Here is a 20,376-nt window from a genome sequence, read left to right on the forward strand (position 1 = left end):
TCGCTTCCCTCTTCAGTTGATCTTCCACATCACAGTGAAAGAGATGTTATCATCCCGGTGGTGGGTCTCCAGCGTCACACTGACACCTGCAGGACAGGCAGGGAACTGGCACAGCTGTCGTTCAAAACACAATTGTGTATACATTTCAAACATCATTAAACCACACTGTATTTTATGAAGAGACTATCCAAAATGCAAGTTGCATGTCTTATTTAACATCTTTAACAATCTATCAATCCCTGGACATTATCTCTCTTAAAATATGTACAATGGATCGTACAATGTAATGGCCATATGAACAATGTCTATGGAAGTTGAGTGATGTGAATTGTTTATGCCAGTAATGCAGATAATATGCACTCTCCATGTTTGCTTAAGTTTACCAAAAAAAAAAAAAATACATTTTCTACAATCATACTGGGTTACTGGGCATTGTGCCTTATAACACAGGTTCACATTTTTGTTCAAAGTTCATCTGGAGAAGCTTATATGAGGTTTCAGCAGTCTCACTTAGACAAATCAAGTGAGTATTAACCAAAGAAAAATTCCTTGATTGTGCTACTGTCCTCCACCACAGCTCAGCAAGTAAACTCTTTCTAAGGAAAACTTATGGGCATGTGAGTATTGTATTAAGATAGACTTAGAAATGTGAAGTTTAAGTCTTTGTTAATTTTGACAGATCAGGAGGAAGTTACACAACACTGTTGTCTCAATCTATGTAGCGTTGTCACATAACTTTAGTTTCATTCAGCACCACCTGAATATACCATACTACTTTTTAAGTAGACAGCACACAGGGAATAAGAAGCAGGTTGGTTCTCTCTCTAGAGAGCCAAGGTGACTTTGTGCTCAGTTGACTGTTAGAGTTGTTTTGCTCCTTGTCTTTCACTCCCGTTTTTTTCTCCATTTCTCTCTACCCCTGTCTCTCGAGTTTTGCTCTCATCAGAATACTTAATCCAGCTTTCATTCCTACTCTCGTTGGCTGTATCCCCCCTCAGAATTTCTCTGTTGTCTAACCACATTGTCTTGTTCTCCCCAGATTGACGCCTTATGAGTGGTACAACCCCCACCCCTGTCTAAAGGGTCGCTGTAACCTGCTGATCAACCAGTACTCACTTGGCAACAGTTTCTGGTTCCCTGTTGGAGGCTTCATGCAGCAAGGATCCACTATTGCTCCCAGAGCTCTGTCCACTCGTTGTGTCAGCGGAGTGTGGTTAGTATAAGCTACAGAGGTATACAAATATGAGTGCATTTGCATGTTTTCAGCTTTCAGATCCACACAGGTATACACCCATTCAGTTCTTTTCTGCTTTAACATATTACTTCATCGTGGAATGCATTTCATCTCTGACATGATCTTGAAGCTTCATTCCAGATTTCCGGGACATCAGGGTTCAAGATGAGATAGTGATGGTATTTGTGCATGTGTGTATGTCTGCCTTTGCAGCGAAAACTTCACCTCCTTTCATCCAAACCGAGCATTGTCACCTTTATCCATACACACCCACCCATTCATTCATCCACCTCTTCATCCACTGAAAATCCTGCAGTGTCTTCTTGTCTCAGGTGCGCAGTTATTTTAATCCTCCTACACTTTCACCCAGACAATCTATCTTCATACACTAGTCTTCCCATTTACATACTTTTATAGGTGAATACATATGTTCTTGTCTTCTGCCTTTCCTCCACAGGTGGGCCTTCACATTAATCATAATCTCATCCTACACCGCCAACTTGGCTGCCTTCCTAACTGTCCAGAGGATGGAGGTGCCGATAGAGTCAGTAGACGACCTGGCAGATCAGACAGCGATCGAGTATGGCACCATGCATGGAGGATCCACGATGACCTTCTTCCAGGTCAGAGGTTACACACGTCATTGCATATGAAACATTGTTTGTACACCTAGATCACAGCCACATACACAGACTCATCCTGTGTTATCCTCCTCATCACCTTCCTGTCCTTCCGGTCTCCCTCCTCTAACCACAGGTTTTATCTGTTTCCTGTTCTTTACAACAACCTTTCAATATCCTTCTCCTCAGTGAGCTGGGCACTGAACAGGTCCCAGAGAGAGACACATGCTATCCTCTTTCATCCTCTCAAGATTTGACCTCAGAGTGAGACACAACAAAAACAGGGAGGAACAGAGAAAGAGTGTACTACAGAGGAGAGAGACAGTGAAGGATGATATTGGGGGTGTAAAGAGAGACATTAGCCTTGTCTTTCCTGGCGCTTTTACGTCCACTGGACCTTGAATAACTCAGGGAAGACAAGCCAAGAGAAAGTACAGGATGGGTAGGGATGTTAAATGAAGTTTCTGTTCTGGATTCTGAAACTACTCAACTGGGAAAAAAGTGTGCTTAAGAAAAAAATATTCACATTTAACAACTACACTTCTCACAATCAGAGACTTTGAATGAATCCATCAGTCAAGAAAATGAAGAAAGAAAAACAAATGAAAAGTCGAAATTATGTAGCTACAACTGATAGACTTTTGTTTACTCTGTGGGCTTTGTCTCTGACATGTGTCTATTAGAATCAGAGAATCAGAATCAGAGAAACTTTTATTATTAAACTATTAATCCCCGGAGGGAAATTCTTTAGTTACAATCAAACTCCCAATGGAAAATGAAGAAAATGCAACGTGTCTATTTCTCATATCTCTGTCTGTTTCTCATTCTCACATCCCCTCTCTCGCTGCTCTGCAGAACTCTCGCTACCAGACCTACCAGCGTATGTGGAACTTCATGCACTCAAAGCAGCCCAGTGTGTTTGTGAAGAGCACAGAGGAGGGGATCGCCCGTGTCCTCAACTCTAACTATGCCTACTTGCTGGAGAGCACCATGAACGAGTATTACCGCCAGAGGAACTGCAACCTGACTCAGATTGGAGGACTGCTGGACACCAAGGGCTATGGCATCGGCATGCCACTGGGTGAGTGGAGAACGGTGGGGTGTAGAAAGAATTAAAAGTAAGGGAAGAGAAAAAGAGAACTTAACACATTACTCACCCGGGTTAGAGACCAGCTGGACATCAGCTAAGACAGAAGACAGATGGAGAAGTACGGGGAAAAGGAAGTTCAGTGTAAAGGCAGCAGAGGACAAAAGCTTTTGCTTAAAAGCACTCTATAATTCATGCTGTAGCTAAGAAGGGGGAAAGAAGAACAGGGGCATTAGTTGGAGGATACACCATAAATGTCACATTGGAGAGTTAAATTGAAAAGTAAAGCCGCAGCAAAGGCAAACCATTAGCTGCTAACATTGGGGAAAATGATGCAAAAAGTGAGAAACTAAAAGAGACTTAATGCTAGGCTTTAATAGAGCGACTGTTTCCATGCTGTGATGGGAGAAGTGAGGGTGAGAGAAAGGGAATTTAAAATATTGTTCCTGTTGAATGGGGAACTGTTGCTGTATGACTCAACACTCTGAGAGTATAAACACAGAGTTTACTTACACTTTGATCACAGGTTGAGTCAAACGGCAGACAGGGGGAAAAAAACACCTTAAAGTAAACAAGATTAATTCCAGTTCCTTTGAAGTTTGAAGGATAGATAAACCCGCTCTTTAGTGGATGATGTTCCATAACGCATACTGCGATGTGACCCGTAGAAGACTGCAAAATTGTAGTAAGCCCTTTAATCTTATATTTGAAATCTTATTTTTGTTTGAACAAAGTTTTCTAATGGAGTGACATAATTCCACATTTAACACGACAAATCAGAGGACGAAGTCAGGAAAATGTTACTTGTGTGTTGGCACCGTTATTGTCTGAAGTTTTTTTTTTTGTCTGTTCAGAGCTTTAAGGTTATATGCAGGTTTAAATACCTCATCAGGACTTTTTTTTTTTGCAGTGCACATCTGTGAGCTTTTCCCCCTCTCTTTCCTCTAGGGTCAGTGTACCGTGATGAGTTTGACCTGGCCATTCTCAAACTGCAGGAGGACAATCGTTTGGAGATCCTCAAGAGGAAATGGTGGGATGGTGGCAAGTGTCCAAAGGAGGAGGACCACCGCGCCAAAGGTTTGTCTCTGGTTCATCCTCATCTTGTTCTCATTCCTTCAATTCCACTTCAGCTTGTCAGACCATGTTTTGAACAATACTTTCTCTTTTTTGCTTTTTCTTTCCTCTGCAAATCCCTTTTCTCATCATCTCTCTTCTTCTCGCTCACACGTCTCCCACCCTGTCCTGTTGTCTTTCCAGGTCTGGGTATGGAGAACATCGGCGGCATCTTCGTGGTGCTAGTGTGTGGCCTGCTGGTGGCTATCTTCATGGCGGTGCTGGAGTTTGTCTGGATGTTAAGGCAGACACCAGGAAATGAGGTGAGAGAGGGCTATCTAACCTGCATCTGCTTTGTCTCCCTCTCCCCTCCCTGGCACCCTCCCCCTCGTGGAGCTGCTAGGCTTTCTCACAGTGCACAGCTTTAACAGGAAGTGTAGCAGTCGTCTTCTTCCTCCTTTGGGTTCCACTTGACACCCAGCCTTCCTCTGTCCAGCCTATGAGACATAATCAGCACAAAACCAAAGATATACCTCACTTATACCTCACTCAGAGTACATGCATATATGGATTATTTTCTATTTATAGCCGTAGAAGATTCATACATATACATTACGATGAATATCGCACATAATATAGATTATTGAATGTAGTTAGATCTTATTGGTGGTGAATACATGCTTACAGGGTGCTGCCAATGAGAGTTTTCTCATAAAATAATTGTGATTGTTTTATCATAGCCTTAATCCGGTTATCTTTTTACATAAAAGATGCCTGGCATTGTGTGCACATCTTCAATCAGAATCCCGTTCTCAGAGATCAGAAGTCCTTCATTCCATCACAGGGTAAATGATGCACCGTGATGGACTAGTTGTCAACCAGAACTTTGTATTAATATCGGACCATCAGCTAAACCTGATGTGGGAAGCAAGGAAAGTGGTTTACACTTGTGTGGTTATTACTGTCCTAAAAACTGTGCAGTATAAATGATAAATCAAAATTATTTATATAATCATATAAATTTTACTGTAGTTTCATCTGTGATGAATAGAAAGCAATATGAGGAGTGTGTCCAATCTCGTCACAGAGTTCCTGCTGTCTGGAGAAGCATTTTCAAACTTCCAGAAAAATGATCACTTCTGTAAGTGAAGGAGCTCTGCTGTGCTATTCCTTAGGCAGAACACCACACCATTAACAAAAAAAAATATAGTAGTAATATATTAGCGAAAGATGTGCATGCAGTGTTCTAATTATTTCTGATGTGATTCCTTTAAAAGATACCTGATAACTGTCTTTTCAAATGGACTCCACACTGTGATTTTAATTCAATAAACATTCAGAATGTGAAAGTCAAAAACCAACTCATGTGATTTCTTCTTTTTGAGCAGCATAGATTGACGTTTCACTCTAACTTGTAAACTCTGTGTGTGTTTGTGCGTGTATATGTGTGTGTTTTCGTGGGTTTTTACCTGTGTGTATCTGTATAGTTCTTAGTGTGCTCATGTGCAGCATGTGTGGATTGATAATTAACCTCTCCTGGCCTACACTTGAGCTGCAGTATCATGTCTGTTATTGTAATTATTTGAGTTTAAATACTGTAGATACCCAGTGGAGCACTCGATCATCATTCCAGGAGATAAAATGTGTGTGTTACGTGTCTGTATGTGTCTGAAAAGTAAGTTTAAACTTCCATGTGTACTATATGTGTTGTCATTCTTATTGCTGGTTGTTCAGTCTACAGTAGTCATCTCTCTGTTGTTCCCAGTATGTAATGATTATAAAGATAACCATGAAATATGTGTGTGTGTTATGTGTCTGTGATGTCCATCAGTCTGTTCTGATCAAGTCAGTCAGTCAGTGAGTTGTCTGGCCTCTATCCCTTTCTCTCCCTCTCTTATCCCCCTCTCCCCTATCTTTCTCTCCCTGTGTGTGTGCTTGCAGCAGTCAGTGTGTGAGGAGATGCTGCGGGAGCTCCAGGGAATCGTACTGTGTCGCGACAGCCTGCAGGTGAGGCGCCGGCGAGCGGCTTCAATGCTGCGGCCACGGCCCTTACCTCTGGAGGAGCGCCGGGCACGAGCTGCCGCCGTGAGCCTCAGCAATGGCAAGCTGTGCGGGGGCACGGGACTGCCTGAACCCCTCTCCCACAGACTGGCACAGGAGGCTGCCCTGGTTGCCAGAGGGTGCAGTCACATCCGCATTTGCCCCGAGTGCCGACGATTCCAGGGACTGAGGATGCGTCCTGCAGGGGCCACTGGGGCCCTCCCATCTCCCACACACAGTGAGGAAAGCATAGAGTGGGACAAGACCACAAATAGCAGTGAACCTGAATAACACCCGGCGATTCCAACAGGACTGACTTTCCCAGCAGCCACCTCTCTAGTTTCCAGGGATCAAAGATCACGTGGTATTTTGATACAGCCATTCGGAGCTTGGTCTTAAAGGGCAGGACAATTCTGTGGACTTTTTTTTGCCCTAGAGGCAATAGCCAGCAGTCAGTTTTTGGAATCTCCTTGGGTGAAGTTTTTTCCTCGGTCATAGGAAAAACTGATGAGTCTGTCTCGTTGTGGTCTGTCCCTGTTGGCCCTCTGTACCGTGTAAAACAGGACGGGCAAAAACAGCTACGGGGCATTTGTACTATGCAGTATTTTCAGTCATTTATCATTGTGCTGTTTCTTTTTTTTCATTTTTAAATTATTTCTGTCCTCTGTTGGATTATCAGTAATGAATATTGTTATTCTATTGTTCTTATGAAAAAAACTTCAAACAAGTTCCTTTTTTTTATCTGACAATTTACTGTGTGAACGTATATTGGCCTCTGAGGAGCTGCAAAGATAAACAGACTAATGCAAGGTCATCCTTCAAATCCTTTTATTTTGAAAGTGCCAAAAACCATAAGTATTATCTTGTGGCTGAAGAAAGCACCACAGCCTTGAGAAGACAACAAACTCAACCTAGAAAACAGAGACATAAAGACACATGGACTTCTTTCATAGTAGTGATATTCTATTAAAAATGTTTTAACTGTTGTTATCTCTGAAAGACAGCGATGCATGTCCAGGGGTGTTGGCAGGTGCTCATTTGAGCTAAAGTGGTGGCTGAGAAGCTGAAAGAAAGATTACCTGTTTTGAGTTCTGCTTAAAGACATGATGGCTACACACACACAATCACACATTAACAAAAACATCCATGTATTTCCTTCTGCCTCTGTCCTGATATAACCTTCTCCCATCTGTCCTTTGTCTTTGACACCATGACACATTTATTGTCTCGCTACCCATCCTCTTTACAATCTCTCATTAAGAAAAAATATATCTCCTGCACCATATCCACTCTCTGTTAGGGGTTAGAGGTCGTTTTCACCATCTCGTGTATTGAAAAATGATTCAGGTTTCATGATATATAGCAGAACCAACCAAAAACAGCAAGTCCATGGTAAAGAAGGGGGGGGGGGGGCGTTATTTCAGCAGTTGACTTGAGTTCTTTTAAATGTCAAGGCAGTTAAACTTTTATTGAATGTGATGTTTTACACACTGCTTGGAGGAGTATTTCAGTTCAGATCAGCCTAGATGCTGTCTGACATTTATAAACTTTTATTCGTGCAAAAACCCAAACCAAACTTTGAATACATTAATTGGGTCCTTAGGAGACTCATTTTTAATGCAAACCGATGCAGAGAAAAACTGAATGATCATTTAATCAGTCGCATACCAGTTCAAATTTTGGTGATTACAGTATTTGAAGTTTGTAAAATCTAATGAGTTGAAGCTGTACTGAAACGATTCAGTGATTCTAGTTTTCAGTCACTGTTTATAATGTAAGAATTCAGTTTGGATGTATTGACTGAAAGAATAGCTGTCTTTATTTACATTACATCAGGAATACCTCCAGTGAAACAATGAGAACAAACTACCAGCATCAGGATTCTTAGGATCCAGTTCCTTTCTGCGTAGACTGTGACACTTGACTAGTTTGAAGGTGTTACCATATGATAACCTGAATGTTGCACAGTGGGAATCAGCGGTCATCCCCCTGTCTCCACTGCATATCTCTGATGTGTCCATCATTTTAAATCTGCCCATCAGGTTCTGTCAGTCACCATCCCTCAGAACTAGGCCACCGACTCCACATGGCTTGAAGGTAAAAAGCTGCAGTATATCTCTTTTATTTTTATTAGCAATGTTCACTTTTTATCTTTGTCAATTTTCACCTGCTGTTTGTCATGGTTAGAAATTTGTTGCAAATGCTCTTTTAAAGTAGCAACCTGGAAAAAGGAGGTGATTGTTTAAAGGAGGAGTCCACCTCATTGATCATTCACCATGTTTAAATATATGTGTCTATGTTCATGTAAAATCATGTTGACCCTTAGACACTCTCATACATGTGTGGTCACACTGTAGCCTGGTTGTTGAATAATTCTGTCATTTGTTTTAACCATTTCATATGCACAGCAACATTATTTCACCCGAACTGCCTCTGTATTTTTCAAGTACTTGCCGTTGCATTACTGGTCTTGATTGGTATGCTGTTCTAAAAGCTGGGGAACATGTGATATTGAGGTGGACAAACTGCTGACAGACCTGGAGCGAACTGTAATGTTAGCACAATTGGACTAATACTTAGTTTTCAGTGAATTAATGGCACTCAACATTTTGGGTGACTGGAATCACAAATGAGTGGAATTTCTATTGGAAGGGGCTCTTTTGCCCTCCTTTTTCAATGTCGGCTCAATCAGTAGCTGAAAAGTGTTTCAGGACTTCAAATGGCATTTCGACTCAGGTCTGCAGTGTGTCTGAACTCCCATGAGAACACACCTGTGTTTGAAACAGCATTAAAGATTTGATACACCGTAGGAATGAAAGGGACTAGCCGAGGTATTATGTTATCATCTTCTGAGGAGCCAATCACAGCAGTGCACCTAATCCCCCAGTAATGAGCTATTATTGTCCCACATAAGATGTGTGTAAATACAGAATGATCAACAGGGTTCTCTAGTAATGGTCCAGTGTTGTTTTTTATTATGTTAATAGAAGAGAGAGAGATACAGACCTAAATGCATAAAATGTTTAAATGGACCCATTATACCATTTAGACACACTTACAGTATGGACACAGTCACATATTTTGAGCATAATGATTAAAAAAAAAAAAAAAAAAAAAAAAACTCCTCACAGACAGTTAATGTAAACTTTCTATGTTTCTTTATATAATATCTTGTTAAAGGTAAATTGCCAAGCAAATAGCAAAGAAAGAAAAAGACCCACATTTCATTAACAGTTTTATAAAAGAAGTTTCTATCAATTTGCTGAATGTCACTAAGGAACTCATGAGAGCAAGGAGGCTCTCGCTGCACCTGATGCTAACTTCTTAAACACTAAAAACATTTACAGGGGTGCTAAATCAAGCGTAGTTGGAATGAGATTGCCAATTACCTTGAAGGCATGAAGAGCAGTAGAGTAAGAATTAAAACAAATCCCTCTGAAACACTGGGCGACCTTCGCTGGGAGACCACTGAGAGAGATGGCAGGGTTTGGCTGCTATATTTTATATGCTTTTTCTTATGTTGACATTTTTATTCCATTATAAATACATTTCTTAAAACAGTCTCCATTCTGTGGGGTTCTGGTTTTGTCTCCTCTTCTTTGCTCTGATATGTTTGACCTTCTGAGCTGTTCAGATCTGTCCTGCTAAATAGCTTTTGAGTGCACTTCAGGTTCAGGTTTTCAGGTTTAATTATTCAACCAGGAGGAATATTCAGACGGTGCACCTGGTTTTGTTGTGACATGTAGGCTACACATGCAGAGAAGCAGTACGAGGATGTATGGGTTTCTAGCTGAGTAAACATGACAATTGTTGAGTGAACCGGAGGGAACTGGTGCATATATCTCTTGTTTCTCTCCCATAACTGAATTAACGTCAGCACACTTGTGATTCCGTTGAACAGCTGAGAATTTGTGTGGGTGGGAAGTCTAACAGAGGCTAATGAGTTTAACAACTCACTCATGTGCTATATACGCATCCACTCACCCATGGTCCATCTATCACTGTGATTTTCAGTGGATATTTCCCTCTCCTCAGGATAGTGAGTGAACACCATGCAACACCCTGCATCTGATTTACAGTTTAATTCACTCTCTCTTTCTCTCTCTCTCCTCTCCTCTGAGTGCCTGTCTCACAATCTTTCCACTGCAACATTAGAGATGACAAGTTTTTCAGTGCGTCACCAACTTGCACGTCATTCTGCATATCCACAGCACACACACATATGTACAAACACCCACATAACTCTTACAAGAGTGACACACACACTCACATTAAACACTCACCGCCACCTGTATGCCACTGCTGTGTCAAGTTTATTTCATCATGCTCATGCTTCTCCTCCTGCCTCTGGTGCTCCAGGTCCATAAATTAAGTGCATCTCTACCCACCACTGCCTAGCTGCTGTTGGATTTATGGAGCCCATGATGAGCACTGAGTGCCTGCAGAGGTGTGTGAAAATCTAATTCACCCCTTGAGCTTACCCAGTTGTAGCACATAGCAATACCAGTTTACCTGTCATTGATTGTTATTCTGCAAGGATTTAGGAATTATAGCGTACAGAGTCTGACACATTTCGCCACACTAACAGCTCACATCCCATTACACCTGCAGAGTAACTTTTCTAACCCATTCCACAAAAAAACATTTTTTTTTTCTTTTGGCACTTCACTCACATAAACTTTTTTTAAGACTTCACAATCTCTGTGTCCAGTTCTATGAAACCAAAACACAAAACCTGGGATATTTAGACATTTTTAGAATATTGTGGGTATTTAACTCTGCATCCAGTGTCATTTTATTGCTTTCTAATAGCAATTGTTAAATCTATTCAACCCATATTCTTACTGCCATATTTGCATCCATTTGTAAAATAATTACTTGGAAATCCGCTGCCTTCTCTGACAGCGGATTTCCCAAGGTTCAAAGCGTACATGTATACATCCACTCAATAACGGCCACTGACAAGCACCTATTCCAAGGATACCAATAATTTAAAGACATAACAGACTATCAGCAGGATCTACCTAATACACAGTGAGGCTGGTGCACATTTTTAAGTGAGAGCTTTCCTATTGATTTGCTGGCAATTAATTGCAAAAGGCTTGTTGTTGTTGTGTGTTCAAAGAAAAGGTATTCGGAGTACGAGAATTCTCTCCAAGGTGAGATGCTGTCAAGGCTGTTATACAGCCTTTTGTTCGCTGACAGTTGTTGTTGAACATATTGACCAAAACATCTTTACATTGTTTGTCTTTCAGAGAAATAAAATGGAGCTTCATTTACTTTGTGTTCCGTTCCCTCACTATTCATTCCTGTCTTGATTGATGGGCAACAGACAGGGAAGCATTGATTACCTAGTTTTGTGTGTGTGTGTGTGTGTGTGTGTTGGGGGGGGGGGGGGTTACAGTGAGCATGTGTGCATGCAAGGATGTATTTGTACTCTCATGTATTTGCCTCCATGGGACATCACAGTGTGGGCATCTTGATTCATCAGCTGGAGGCTATTTCATAAAATCATTACCCAAAAGCTGATCAGACGCAGTAGAAAGCCCAGTCAAATTCCAGTGGAACTACAGCAGTCAACATTCTTTGTCAGGTATTCACCAGAAAAGTAAAACCAGACAGTTTTTTTATAGTGGAATTGATCAAGGCAAACATGAACATGAGTTCTTTCATATTTTTTTCTTTTTTTTTTAGATAAAACTCAGAAAACACAGTTGTGTTGAATGTTGGCACGACAAGTCTTTGTTGACCTTGGATGAAAGTCTCAAAGATTGAAGCACACATCAGTCACTTTCCGTAATGACGCCACTTTTTATAGAGTATCATCTATCTCTGAGCAAATGCTTCGACGGCAGCAGACAAACATTTGCAGGGTTCAGATCAGAATCTGTTCATTAATCATGTGCACCATCAACAAAACAGTGTCTTATGTCTTGTTCTGCCTACTACTTGTGCAAAAACCTGTAGGAAAATGGTTTATACACCTTAGGTACTATACTTACTAAGTATACACTATTACCAGGAGAGGTAGTACCTTTTATTTATATACTTTTATAATTTTATTTCACAACATTTCAGAGGGAAATATTGTGCTCTTTACTCCATTACAATTATTTCATAGCTATAGTTACTATACATTTCCAAACAATAGATTTCAAGCTTAGAAACTTGCATTGTTAAAGCTTAAACCTTTTAGCTTGTTACCCCATACAAGCAAACAGTATCTAGGCAGGGCCCCTTGAAAGTCTGAGTTTTCACAATGCCACTAAAAAGACATTTCCTGTTTAAACCTCTCAGAGGCTTTATCTAAGTCTCTGTTCAAGGCCCAATGAGGTAAAATTATCCAGTGTCTCACAGAAAAGCTGAGATTAGTGGAAAGTCTGGCTGAGAATATGTCTGTACTTTGCTGTATTATGCAGGACTTTCACGTGTAATGGAGTATTTTTATGTTGCAGTATTGGTGCTTTACAACTTACTGAGAACTTCTTCCACCACAGGCTACTAGTGAGTATTTTTATAGCCATTTTGCATTCCCCTTTTAACAAGTACATAATGCATATCTCATTTTTGAGAACTGGGATGACTACAGTCAACCCCATTAAACCCTCAGCAAACAGAGACACACCCTCTGAAGGCAACAGCTCCTTATGGTTTGAGGAGAAAATATTGGTTTTCAGATAAAGGCCCCTTGAGTTCCTGTGTTAATTGGTCATTAGAGCACAGAATTATCTTAATCCCTGAGTAAATGATTCATTACCTCACAGATGAGATGCTAAAAAAAAATTTGCACTGGGCCATGAAAAAGATGCACAAATGACAGCCTTGGAAGTAAAATCTGTTTATCTGGCTCCCCGCAGGGGAAGTTGGGTTTTATCGATGCTGGGCAGCTAAATCATATTTCCTGCATCATTAACTGTTATTTTGCCTCTCTCTTGTTGTTGTCTATTGTTAGTCTACCTCATATTGAACATTACTTTTTGTTTCTTTTTTTATATTTTCCTTCACAACACTGCAGTGTGGTAATATTTCAGTTTAGCAGTGGTGGGAAATTTGTCTCCTACATCTCTGTGGCTCATGTGGTCCGTTTCGCCTTCCTCTTTCTTGCTTGTTACCATATTTAGTGTCTGGGTGACTGACTCAACATTAAACATAGCCTGAGACATTGTATCTACATTGTCATTTTTGCTATCATGTCTACCTGTTGTACAGTATACTTTTTCCCAATTTCATTCTTTTCATACCATGTTAGAGTGATGCTAATCCTCACATACTTTGCTTTTGCATTTTAAAAAAAAATCTTGTCTTAAATAGAACAAAGTAAACCACCTATTTACACACATAAAATACCAAATACACACTATGGCAACCTGAGAATGTTTAAGTATCTAATATATACTGGCAACCACAAACAGTCATTTGCTACATCTAGTGGGCAATACACAACATTACAGACACTACATGAACTACTGAATGAATGCAGAGAAAACTCTATTTTCTACTCTGATGGTTAAATATAATATAATAACAACATCCATCTGTATGCTAGGCATTCTAAATTGTGAGCTGCAAATAGATGCTGTCGCGGACGTCGCTTTCAATTGAACCTAACACAGATGTAACAGTTGGATGAAATAGAAGGTGTACATACAACATTAAACAAATGTGTTTCACTGAGAAGAGCAGCTGCTTTCATTTGTGAGGAGCCTGTCTTTCAGATGTCCAGCGCATTCAGGCCAAATTCAGAGAGAAGTCCCTTGTAATTTTGATGAAGGGTTGTGCTCTTGTCTTCCCACCCCTTCTGAGCCACAGACAGCTGGGAAGTCAGGCTGTCTAGAGTATCCTGCAGAAAACGTGAGTAAAAAGGAGATGCAAGATAAAAATTTCACTTTAAATCACCCAGTTGTCTAACCTTATATCACTCCCCCCTTTAACCACCTTTAACTCTGATGAGTTTCAGGAGAGAGCTGATGGAGAAGAGGCATAATTAGATTCTGTGTCATACTGGGAAAGAGAGAAATAATGATAATTACATATTAAAATCCTAGTGCTATAATCACAGGCTGAGTAAGAGGGGCTCCAGGCTTGATAACTTATCTTTAAAGATCTGTGCACTAAAATTTTGCATGTACTGTCTGTGCTCAGTCAATGTGGCTGTACTTATAAAAGGTCAATAATGACCCCATTCCTCATCTGCTATGCCCTAATGGAAAATTCTGCTATTTTACAACCTGAGTCTTAACAAATGATTGGAGTACAGAGTTTTAATAATCACCTTTGCTTAGTTGTCCAAATAACTGCGTTTGACAGCTGGTTGAGGCCTTCAAAATTGTCTGAGGCTTTTGTCTGTTTCCATCAGAGTGCTATATGTTATATCTAAAGTGATAGAAGTCAGTACAATGGTGTGTTAACCCACAGGTTTACCGGACAAAACTGTGACCCAGGTTACAAACAAAGGATTCTCCTTCATGTAAGTAGTGAAGCAGCAGTGAAGCTAATTACAGCATTACACCTGGTAATGTCGGCTTTGCCATCTAAAGAAGCTTAAGGGCAAAATCTGATGACCCCTGTGCCCTTAAAGTGTTTGTATGTAGGATTTTATACTTTCTGACTCAGTGAGTGCTAGTGGTATCATAGTATCTACAAAATTAAGTCAGAATAAAAGCTACATCCCACCTGACCTGTCGTTCAGTGTGATGCATGGCCTAGTTGAAACAAGGCTGGTCTCAGTGCACTTCTCTGTGAAGCACTAGTCTTTCACACCCTCATGTCAGCATAGTGCCATTAGTGACATTAAGTCGCTATAGAAAAGTAGACAAGGAATGGGGACCGAGGGAATGACTCATCCTAATTGGCTTATTGCATACCTGTATATGCAAGTATATAGCACAAGGGGCCTCAAAGATGTCTAGTCAAACCTACAGAGTCCTGTTAGTGGCAGCTGCAGCTGCTTCAGAGCTTTCTTTGGATCCGTTTGTATTAGCTTTCATTTGAATTGGCCTGTGTTACACTCACATGTAGGACTTTCTCATAGTCTGTTTCCATGTTGTCCAGCTTGTGTTGGAGGTCAGCTATGGTGGCGTCCTTCTCCTGTTCCATCTGCTCACGCTCTCTTTTCTCTTTCCTCAGTTCCTCCTGACACAAGGCTTGGCAGACAAACGCATACAGGCATGCCATCACTTTTAATTTGTGTACTAACTGGCACTCCAATGTCTTTATTCATTTAAGTATAGACTTTAAAATTAGATGTATTCATACCAAGTTCTTCATTCAGCTGGCTGACCTCCTTCTCTAGTCTCTTCACCTTGTTGGTGAGCTCTGTCTGCATGGTTTTGTACTGCCGACTGAGGTCTGGAATGACATTTGTGTGAAAGCTGTCACACTTAGCCTTCATTGCTGATTCACTTTGTAAGGCTAATACAGCAATCAGCTTAGGCGCCCAGCTAATTAGACTTTTTGTTCCTCAAAAATTAGTCTAACCTTGGCAAACACACCCCTTGTCCTCATTCCCAAAGGGATCCACGCTTTATCTCAGGTTATTAAAAGGCAGGCTAATTGTTGATTCATGCCCCATCTGTGCCGTACCAGAGTTGACGTCCCTGTGGTCTTGTCTCTCGTGCTGCAGCTTCTGCTCCATGTCTCTCATGTGTCTCCTCAGGTCAATTCTATCAGACTGGACCTTTATTACAGACTCACACTGTAAAGCTGTGATAATCACACAAACATATTCATGCATGAATGTACAGATGAGAGGCAGAATTAGTTTTTCTTAAGCAGAGGCAGCAATAACCCTTTGTTAAAAAAATTTATATATTCCAACTACAGTTCTGTTGGAAAACTAAAGCCTCATTAGTGAAACATGCTCGAGTATCCAATTATGCTTTAACATATAAACAGTAATTAACTGTTATAGGTGGTACAGATAGTGCTAGTATAGTTCCCATTGGTAAGTGAAATATTCAGATCTTTTACTTCAGTAACAGTGAAACTTCAACAATGTAAAAATACTCTATTCTAATGTAAGTATTATCATGCAGAAATATGTATTAATAAGTAGCATTTTACTGTTGTAGCTGGGCAAGGTGGAACATTTTATAGACTAAAAGAATAATAAATTAAACTGAAAAAAGAACTACAGCCCTAAAACATTGTTCATCAGTCACTTTTAAGACCCTATAGAATATGAATTTTGGCACTTGGCACAACTTAAATAGGTTATTTATTTATTTATTTATTTTAATAAAAACTCACCTTCACTATGACCCTGGAAGTAATGTACAATAGTTTTGCCAGTTTTTTAATTAAAACACACTCTACAGAATAAACCCAACTTAAAACAGCTTCTCACCAATGCGATCCTGTAGGGTGGCTATATCCAGAACACTGCGCCTATACTTTGCCTCCAAGTCAGTGTCACCTGTAGTAAGACAATAATACTTCCAAAAAAAGGCCAATTTTGGATCACAAAAGCAAAAAATGTGAATAATCTCACAAGCAAAGTTACTTTTTTCTGGATTCTTCTTCGTGGTCTTTTTTGTCTTTTTCTTTGGAGGCATGTTTGCATGCTGTGAAGCTGCCTGCTCAGTCCTTTGAACCCACAAAGTATACACACACAGGGCCTACACTAACTACAGACAGACACACAGGGCCTACACTAACTACAGACAAGGATGAGTCTTTGTTGCTGATCACTGGTTACCAGAGTGAGTTGCCATGGCACTAACTGTCCAGCTTAATTGATAGTTGATTGACTTCTTTAACAGCCTATCACAACTAGACTGGGGCACAGCAGCCTTTTTAGCTCATGCACACGGGCCATGAAATTGGATCCTTACTTTTAGTGAGACATGTCAATGCGTCCTTTGTTGTCAGGGGTGACCAAGGCCCGCGCTTGGAGAATTCAAGGCTGCATTCAGCATCTCCTGAACGTTTTATGAATGCTGCACAGGCAGATGCGCGCACCCGAGCACATTCATTGATCGTGAACGCGCACAAGGAAGGCGTGGAGTTTGGGTTTTGAGAGGCGGGGAGGGGGCTAACGGAAGGGGACGTACAGGAAAGGAAAGGGCCGCACATACACGTCACGGGGGGGAAACAGAAAAATCCTAGGCAATGTTTAATTCCCACAATTATTTATTCACCCCTATTCCCGTCAATATCCGAGAAGCTTTCGCACTTTTGAGCGCAACTTCCTCTCCTCAGTCATCGGTGAGTGTTCTCTGTCGTCAGCCTCACAGCCCGCAGAGGAGGGCTGACACTGTCACACTTCCACTGAACTTCCCGTCAAGACAGAGCACAGGCGAAAAGAGCTGCTGCTGACAAAAAAAGGGGAACGACATCGGGGTTTGTCGAGAAGAAAGGACGCACTTCAGTCCACAAGGCTTCTGGGCAGAGAAACGGTGCCATTGTCCTCCAGCTGAGGGCGAGTGGATACAGGTCTGCTGCTCTGCTAATTAGCCTGCGTGGGTCCCTGCAGAGAGAGAGACAGAGCAGCACAGCTAGCTGCAGCACAGAGCGGCTTGCACAGGGTGTGAGTGACTGAGGGGCTTGTTTCAGTCACAATCGGGACATTTATCTGGCAAACTGATGTTAGGTTTACTGATGGGAGCATTTATCCGATAGTCATCCCTCCCTCCCTCTACCCCCCGTCGGACCCTGGCTCGGATTCGCCGCTCGGGCGCTGTCCTCGCCGGGGGGTGCCGGATCACCATCGCCTGGTCCAGCTAACTCCAGGCGGCGGTTCGGTCCCCCTGACCCCTGCCCTGCCTCGCCTGTCTGCCGCTCTGGCCGACCACAGCCGAGCCCGAACATGGCAGGGAACCTGAAGAAAGGCGGGGGGCTCATCGGAATGATGAAGGATGCCTTCCAGCCACACCATCACCACCTCCACTCCCATCACCAGCCCGGGGCCGTGGACAAAAAGACGGTAGAGAAATGCTGGAAACTGATGGACAAGGTTTGTGGTGATCACCGTTAATTAGCTGTTAACGTTAGCCATAGCGTTGGGTGCCTAGGGCGACTGCTAGCTAACCGCAGCTAACTAGCGATAAGCTAGCTAATCTTCGCCTGCTGCAGGTCTGGCGTTGCTAACGTTAAGTTAGCTAGTCATCTGGGACGAAGACTTGGTTTACCAACGTTAGCTAATTAGCTAACCTAAAGCACACTACTCTGTACCTTAAGTCCCAGGCTACCTAGCAACACTTTAAAAGACAGAGACTTTTAAAGCAGCGTAATATTAACATTAGCCCAGGGACAGAGAAAGGCTTTCATCACCACATCTGTTTGCTAGTGCTGTGCCACTCTGCTAACTAGTTGTCATATCGTGTTATATCCAACTTGTTGGACCACCTTTGGATTCTAAGATGTGTCGTACATATTAGCAAAAAAAAAAAAAAGCAGAGACATACTATACAGGAATTGAATTTAGCAAACCAATGGCAGCGTACAGAAATTACAGGGCTGCTAGCACAATAACAGTTCCTCCTGTATATTGTTGTTGAAATGTCTACAGTGAACTGTCTGTCACCTCTTGGAAACAAAGCACTGAGAAATAGTAAAGTAAACGCGTCCATCTAACTAGGCCAATTATGCTTTTTCAGAGTGGAGACTCATTTCACAGCTTCACTTCTCAAAAAAAAAAAAAAAAAAAAGCTGTAGCAGTTTGACCCCCAGTTTCCTGTGAGATTCACACAGCTATATTAGTGAGAAAAGGAAGACAAGACACTCTTTTGTGTGTTCTCTTCCTCTTTGAGGCCTGAGTGTAGAGCTCTGATGTTAAGCCCTTTTACAAAGCTATTATTAAGAAACCACATTCCAGTGTGCTCCATTAGCATCTGTTGCAGATTGTCCAGTGGGACTGATTCACATTTTAGGAGGTCCTGTACCTGACACACAAAAGAAAACACAAGAGACACTGCAACATCACTATCTTTTTTCTTGTTACTAGTGAATGTTCAGCACTCTGCTTGAAAGTTGTGTGTCTCTCTCTCTACATCATGAAGTGCAGTCCAGACAAGATGACTGTACAGCTGGCCTTACACCACTTAAACCACTTGCACAGTCCAGTTAGCTTTTGCAGTTTACAGTATGGGAATAATTTACAGTATTAAGCTGACCCAGCAAAAAAGCTGAGGGACAGCACCAGTGAGAGGAAAAAAAATATCTTACCATTTGAAAGACTATAAGATCAGAGGTATTTTTACTCCACTAGATTGTTTTAAATAGCAGCGGAAATGTTGTTCAGCGCTGTCTTAAGGAAAACCACATTCCAGCATACGCTGTAGACCAACGCTTGCAGAATAATACAGTTTCTCTTTGAAAACACCTCCCACACCAGACTAAGTTAAATTTTATCAGAGGCATGAGGTCAGGCCTTGCCTATTCTTAAAGTAATCAGCATAACAAAGTTTAATTATGAAATCCTTGTGTTCCAGCTTTTGACTTAAACGCTAAATTTGTGATGCCCTGACCAGAGGTGTCTTCTTAGTTTAGCAACTGAAAATCTGTTTAAGCATTAGGTGTTAATGCAACATCTAAGGGTTAAACTTTTTAATAGTAATGAACTGTCTATTCTGTTGGCTTGCTCCATGCTTCAGGCTAATTTGCTACTCTTTAATCAAAACCTTAAGGTTGCTGTTTAATACGGAATTTTATCAGCTACATTGTCTGCTAGACAGAAATTGTGTTCTTCCCTTTCATGTAGTACACAGATATTTTTTTTTTCATTTTGTTGTTCCTTTTCATGCCTTTTGTACCCAAATAAATGTGGTACGACAGCAGTCACTGCTGTGTCTAAAGCATAGCTTTAAAACATTAACTCAGGCTTTTTTGAGTGTTGACACCAAAAAAGTCGTGCTTTCATGCAGTTACGAAATTCATGGAAAATAAATGGATAATTCAGTTGCACAACATATTTTATCATCAGACTTTCTTAAAATGTTATCCATATTGCGAAATTGAAAACTTTCGGGGAATGAACAAATAGTCGTTTCTCCTCATTTTTTGACGAAGGGCAAAATATCTTTCCCAGGAATGGTCTCTGAGCTCTGCTGAAACGAGGAAGCACAAAATATTTATAGCTAAAGTCTAACAAAAATTCAACTAGGGACAACTTTTCTTCAGTCTGGTTAACCTTAAAACAACTTGAATGTGATTCAAAAACTACTAGGTCTGTGTCAGGTGTAGAATCAGCCTGGAGAGACTGAGAGAAGAGAGAAAAGGATGAGTGGAATGCAGTTCAGCTTAGAGGCACTCAACATTTTACTTCAAGGCAGTAGATTTAATATACCCTGACTCACGAGAGTACTCAGTTGTTGCTTTGCATACAGGTACATGTGTTTGGCTGA

At 41.2% G+C, this 20,376-nt stretch overlaps 3 protein-coding genes across 3 annotated transcripts in view; 2 read left to right on the forward strand and 1 right to left on the reverse strand.

Annotated features, from left to right (window-relative positions):
- Nucleotides 1-6,760, forward strand: part of grik4 (glutamate receptor, ionotropic, kainate 4) — a 132,397-nt gene extending 125,637 nt beyond the window's left edge. The window contains exons 14-19 of the mRNA XM_041046130.1: nt 1,040-1,213; nt 1,692-1,857; nt 2,710-2,935; nt 3,890-4,018; nt 4,199-4,317; nt 5,936-6,760. Of these exons, the coding sequence (XP_040902064.1) occupies nt 1,040-1,213; nt 1,692-1,857; nt 2,710-2,935; nt 3,890-4,018; nt 4,199-4,317; nt 5,936-6,325 (1,204 nt within the window). The 3' untranslated portion in view covers nt 6,326-6,760. The remainder of the gene's footprint in view (nt 1-1,039; nt 1,214-1,691; nt 1,858-2,709; nt 2,936-3,889; nt 4,019-4,198; nt 4,318-5,935) is intronic.
- A 6,910-nt stretch (nt 6,761-13,670) lies between these two features.
- Nucleotides 13,671-16,602, reverse strand: ccdc153 (coiled-coil domain containing 153). The gene is made up of 6 exons (XM_041046933.1): nt 16,536-16,602; nt 16,380-16,448; nt 15,617-15,736; nt 15,290-15,382; nt 15,047-15,177; nt 13,671-13,874 (listed from the first exon to the last, which is right to left on the reverse strand). Exons 1-6 carry the CDS (start codon nt 16,585-16,587, stop codon nt 13,746-13,748), a joined length of 594 nt encoding a protein of 197 aa, XP_040902867.1. The 5' UTR covers nt 16,588-16,602; the 3' UTR covers nt 13,671-13,745.
- Nucleotides 16,603-17,111: 509 nt separating this feature from the next.
- The window catches only part of cbl (Cbl proto-oncogene, E3 ubiquitin protein ligase), a 38,281-nt gene continuing 35,016 nt past the window's right edge, over nt 17,112-20,376 (forward strand). Inside the window, exon 1 of the mRNA XM_041046925.1 lies at nt 17,112-17,987. Within this exon, the coding sequence (XP_040902859.1) occupies nt 17,841-17,987 (147 nt within the window). The 5' untranslated portion in view covers nt 17,112-17,840. The remainder of the gene's footprint in view (nt 17,988-20,376) is intronic.

The sequence above is a fragment of the Toxotes jaculatrix genome, chromosome 9, assembly GCF_017976425.1.
Source record: "Toxotes jaculatrix isolate fToxJac2 chromosome 9, fToxJac2.pri, whole genome shotgun sequence".
Taxonomy (NCBI): domain Eukaryota; kingdom Metazoa; phylum Chordata; class Actinopteri; family Toxotidae; genus Toxotes; species Toxotes jaculatrix.

Excerpts from the sequence above, each read along its gene's own strand:
- ccdc153 (XM_041046933.1), bottom strand. The coding sequence starts at position 16,587 with ATGCCTCCAAAGAAAAAGACAAAAAAGACCACGAAGAAGAATCCAGAA. Across the intron at positions 15,737-16,379 it reads CACCCTACAGGATCGCATTG|CTTTACAGTGTGAGTCTGTA; the intron begins GTGAGAAGCTGT and ends TGATTATCACAG. Across the intron at positions 15,383-15,616 it reads CCACAGGGACGTCAACTCTG|ACCTCAGTCGGCAGTACAAA; the intron begins GTACGGCACAGA and ends ATGTCATTCCAG.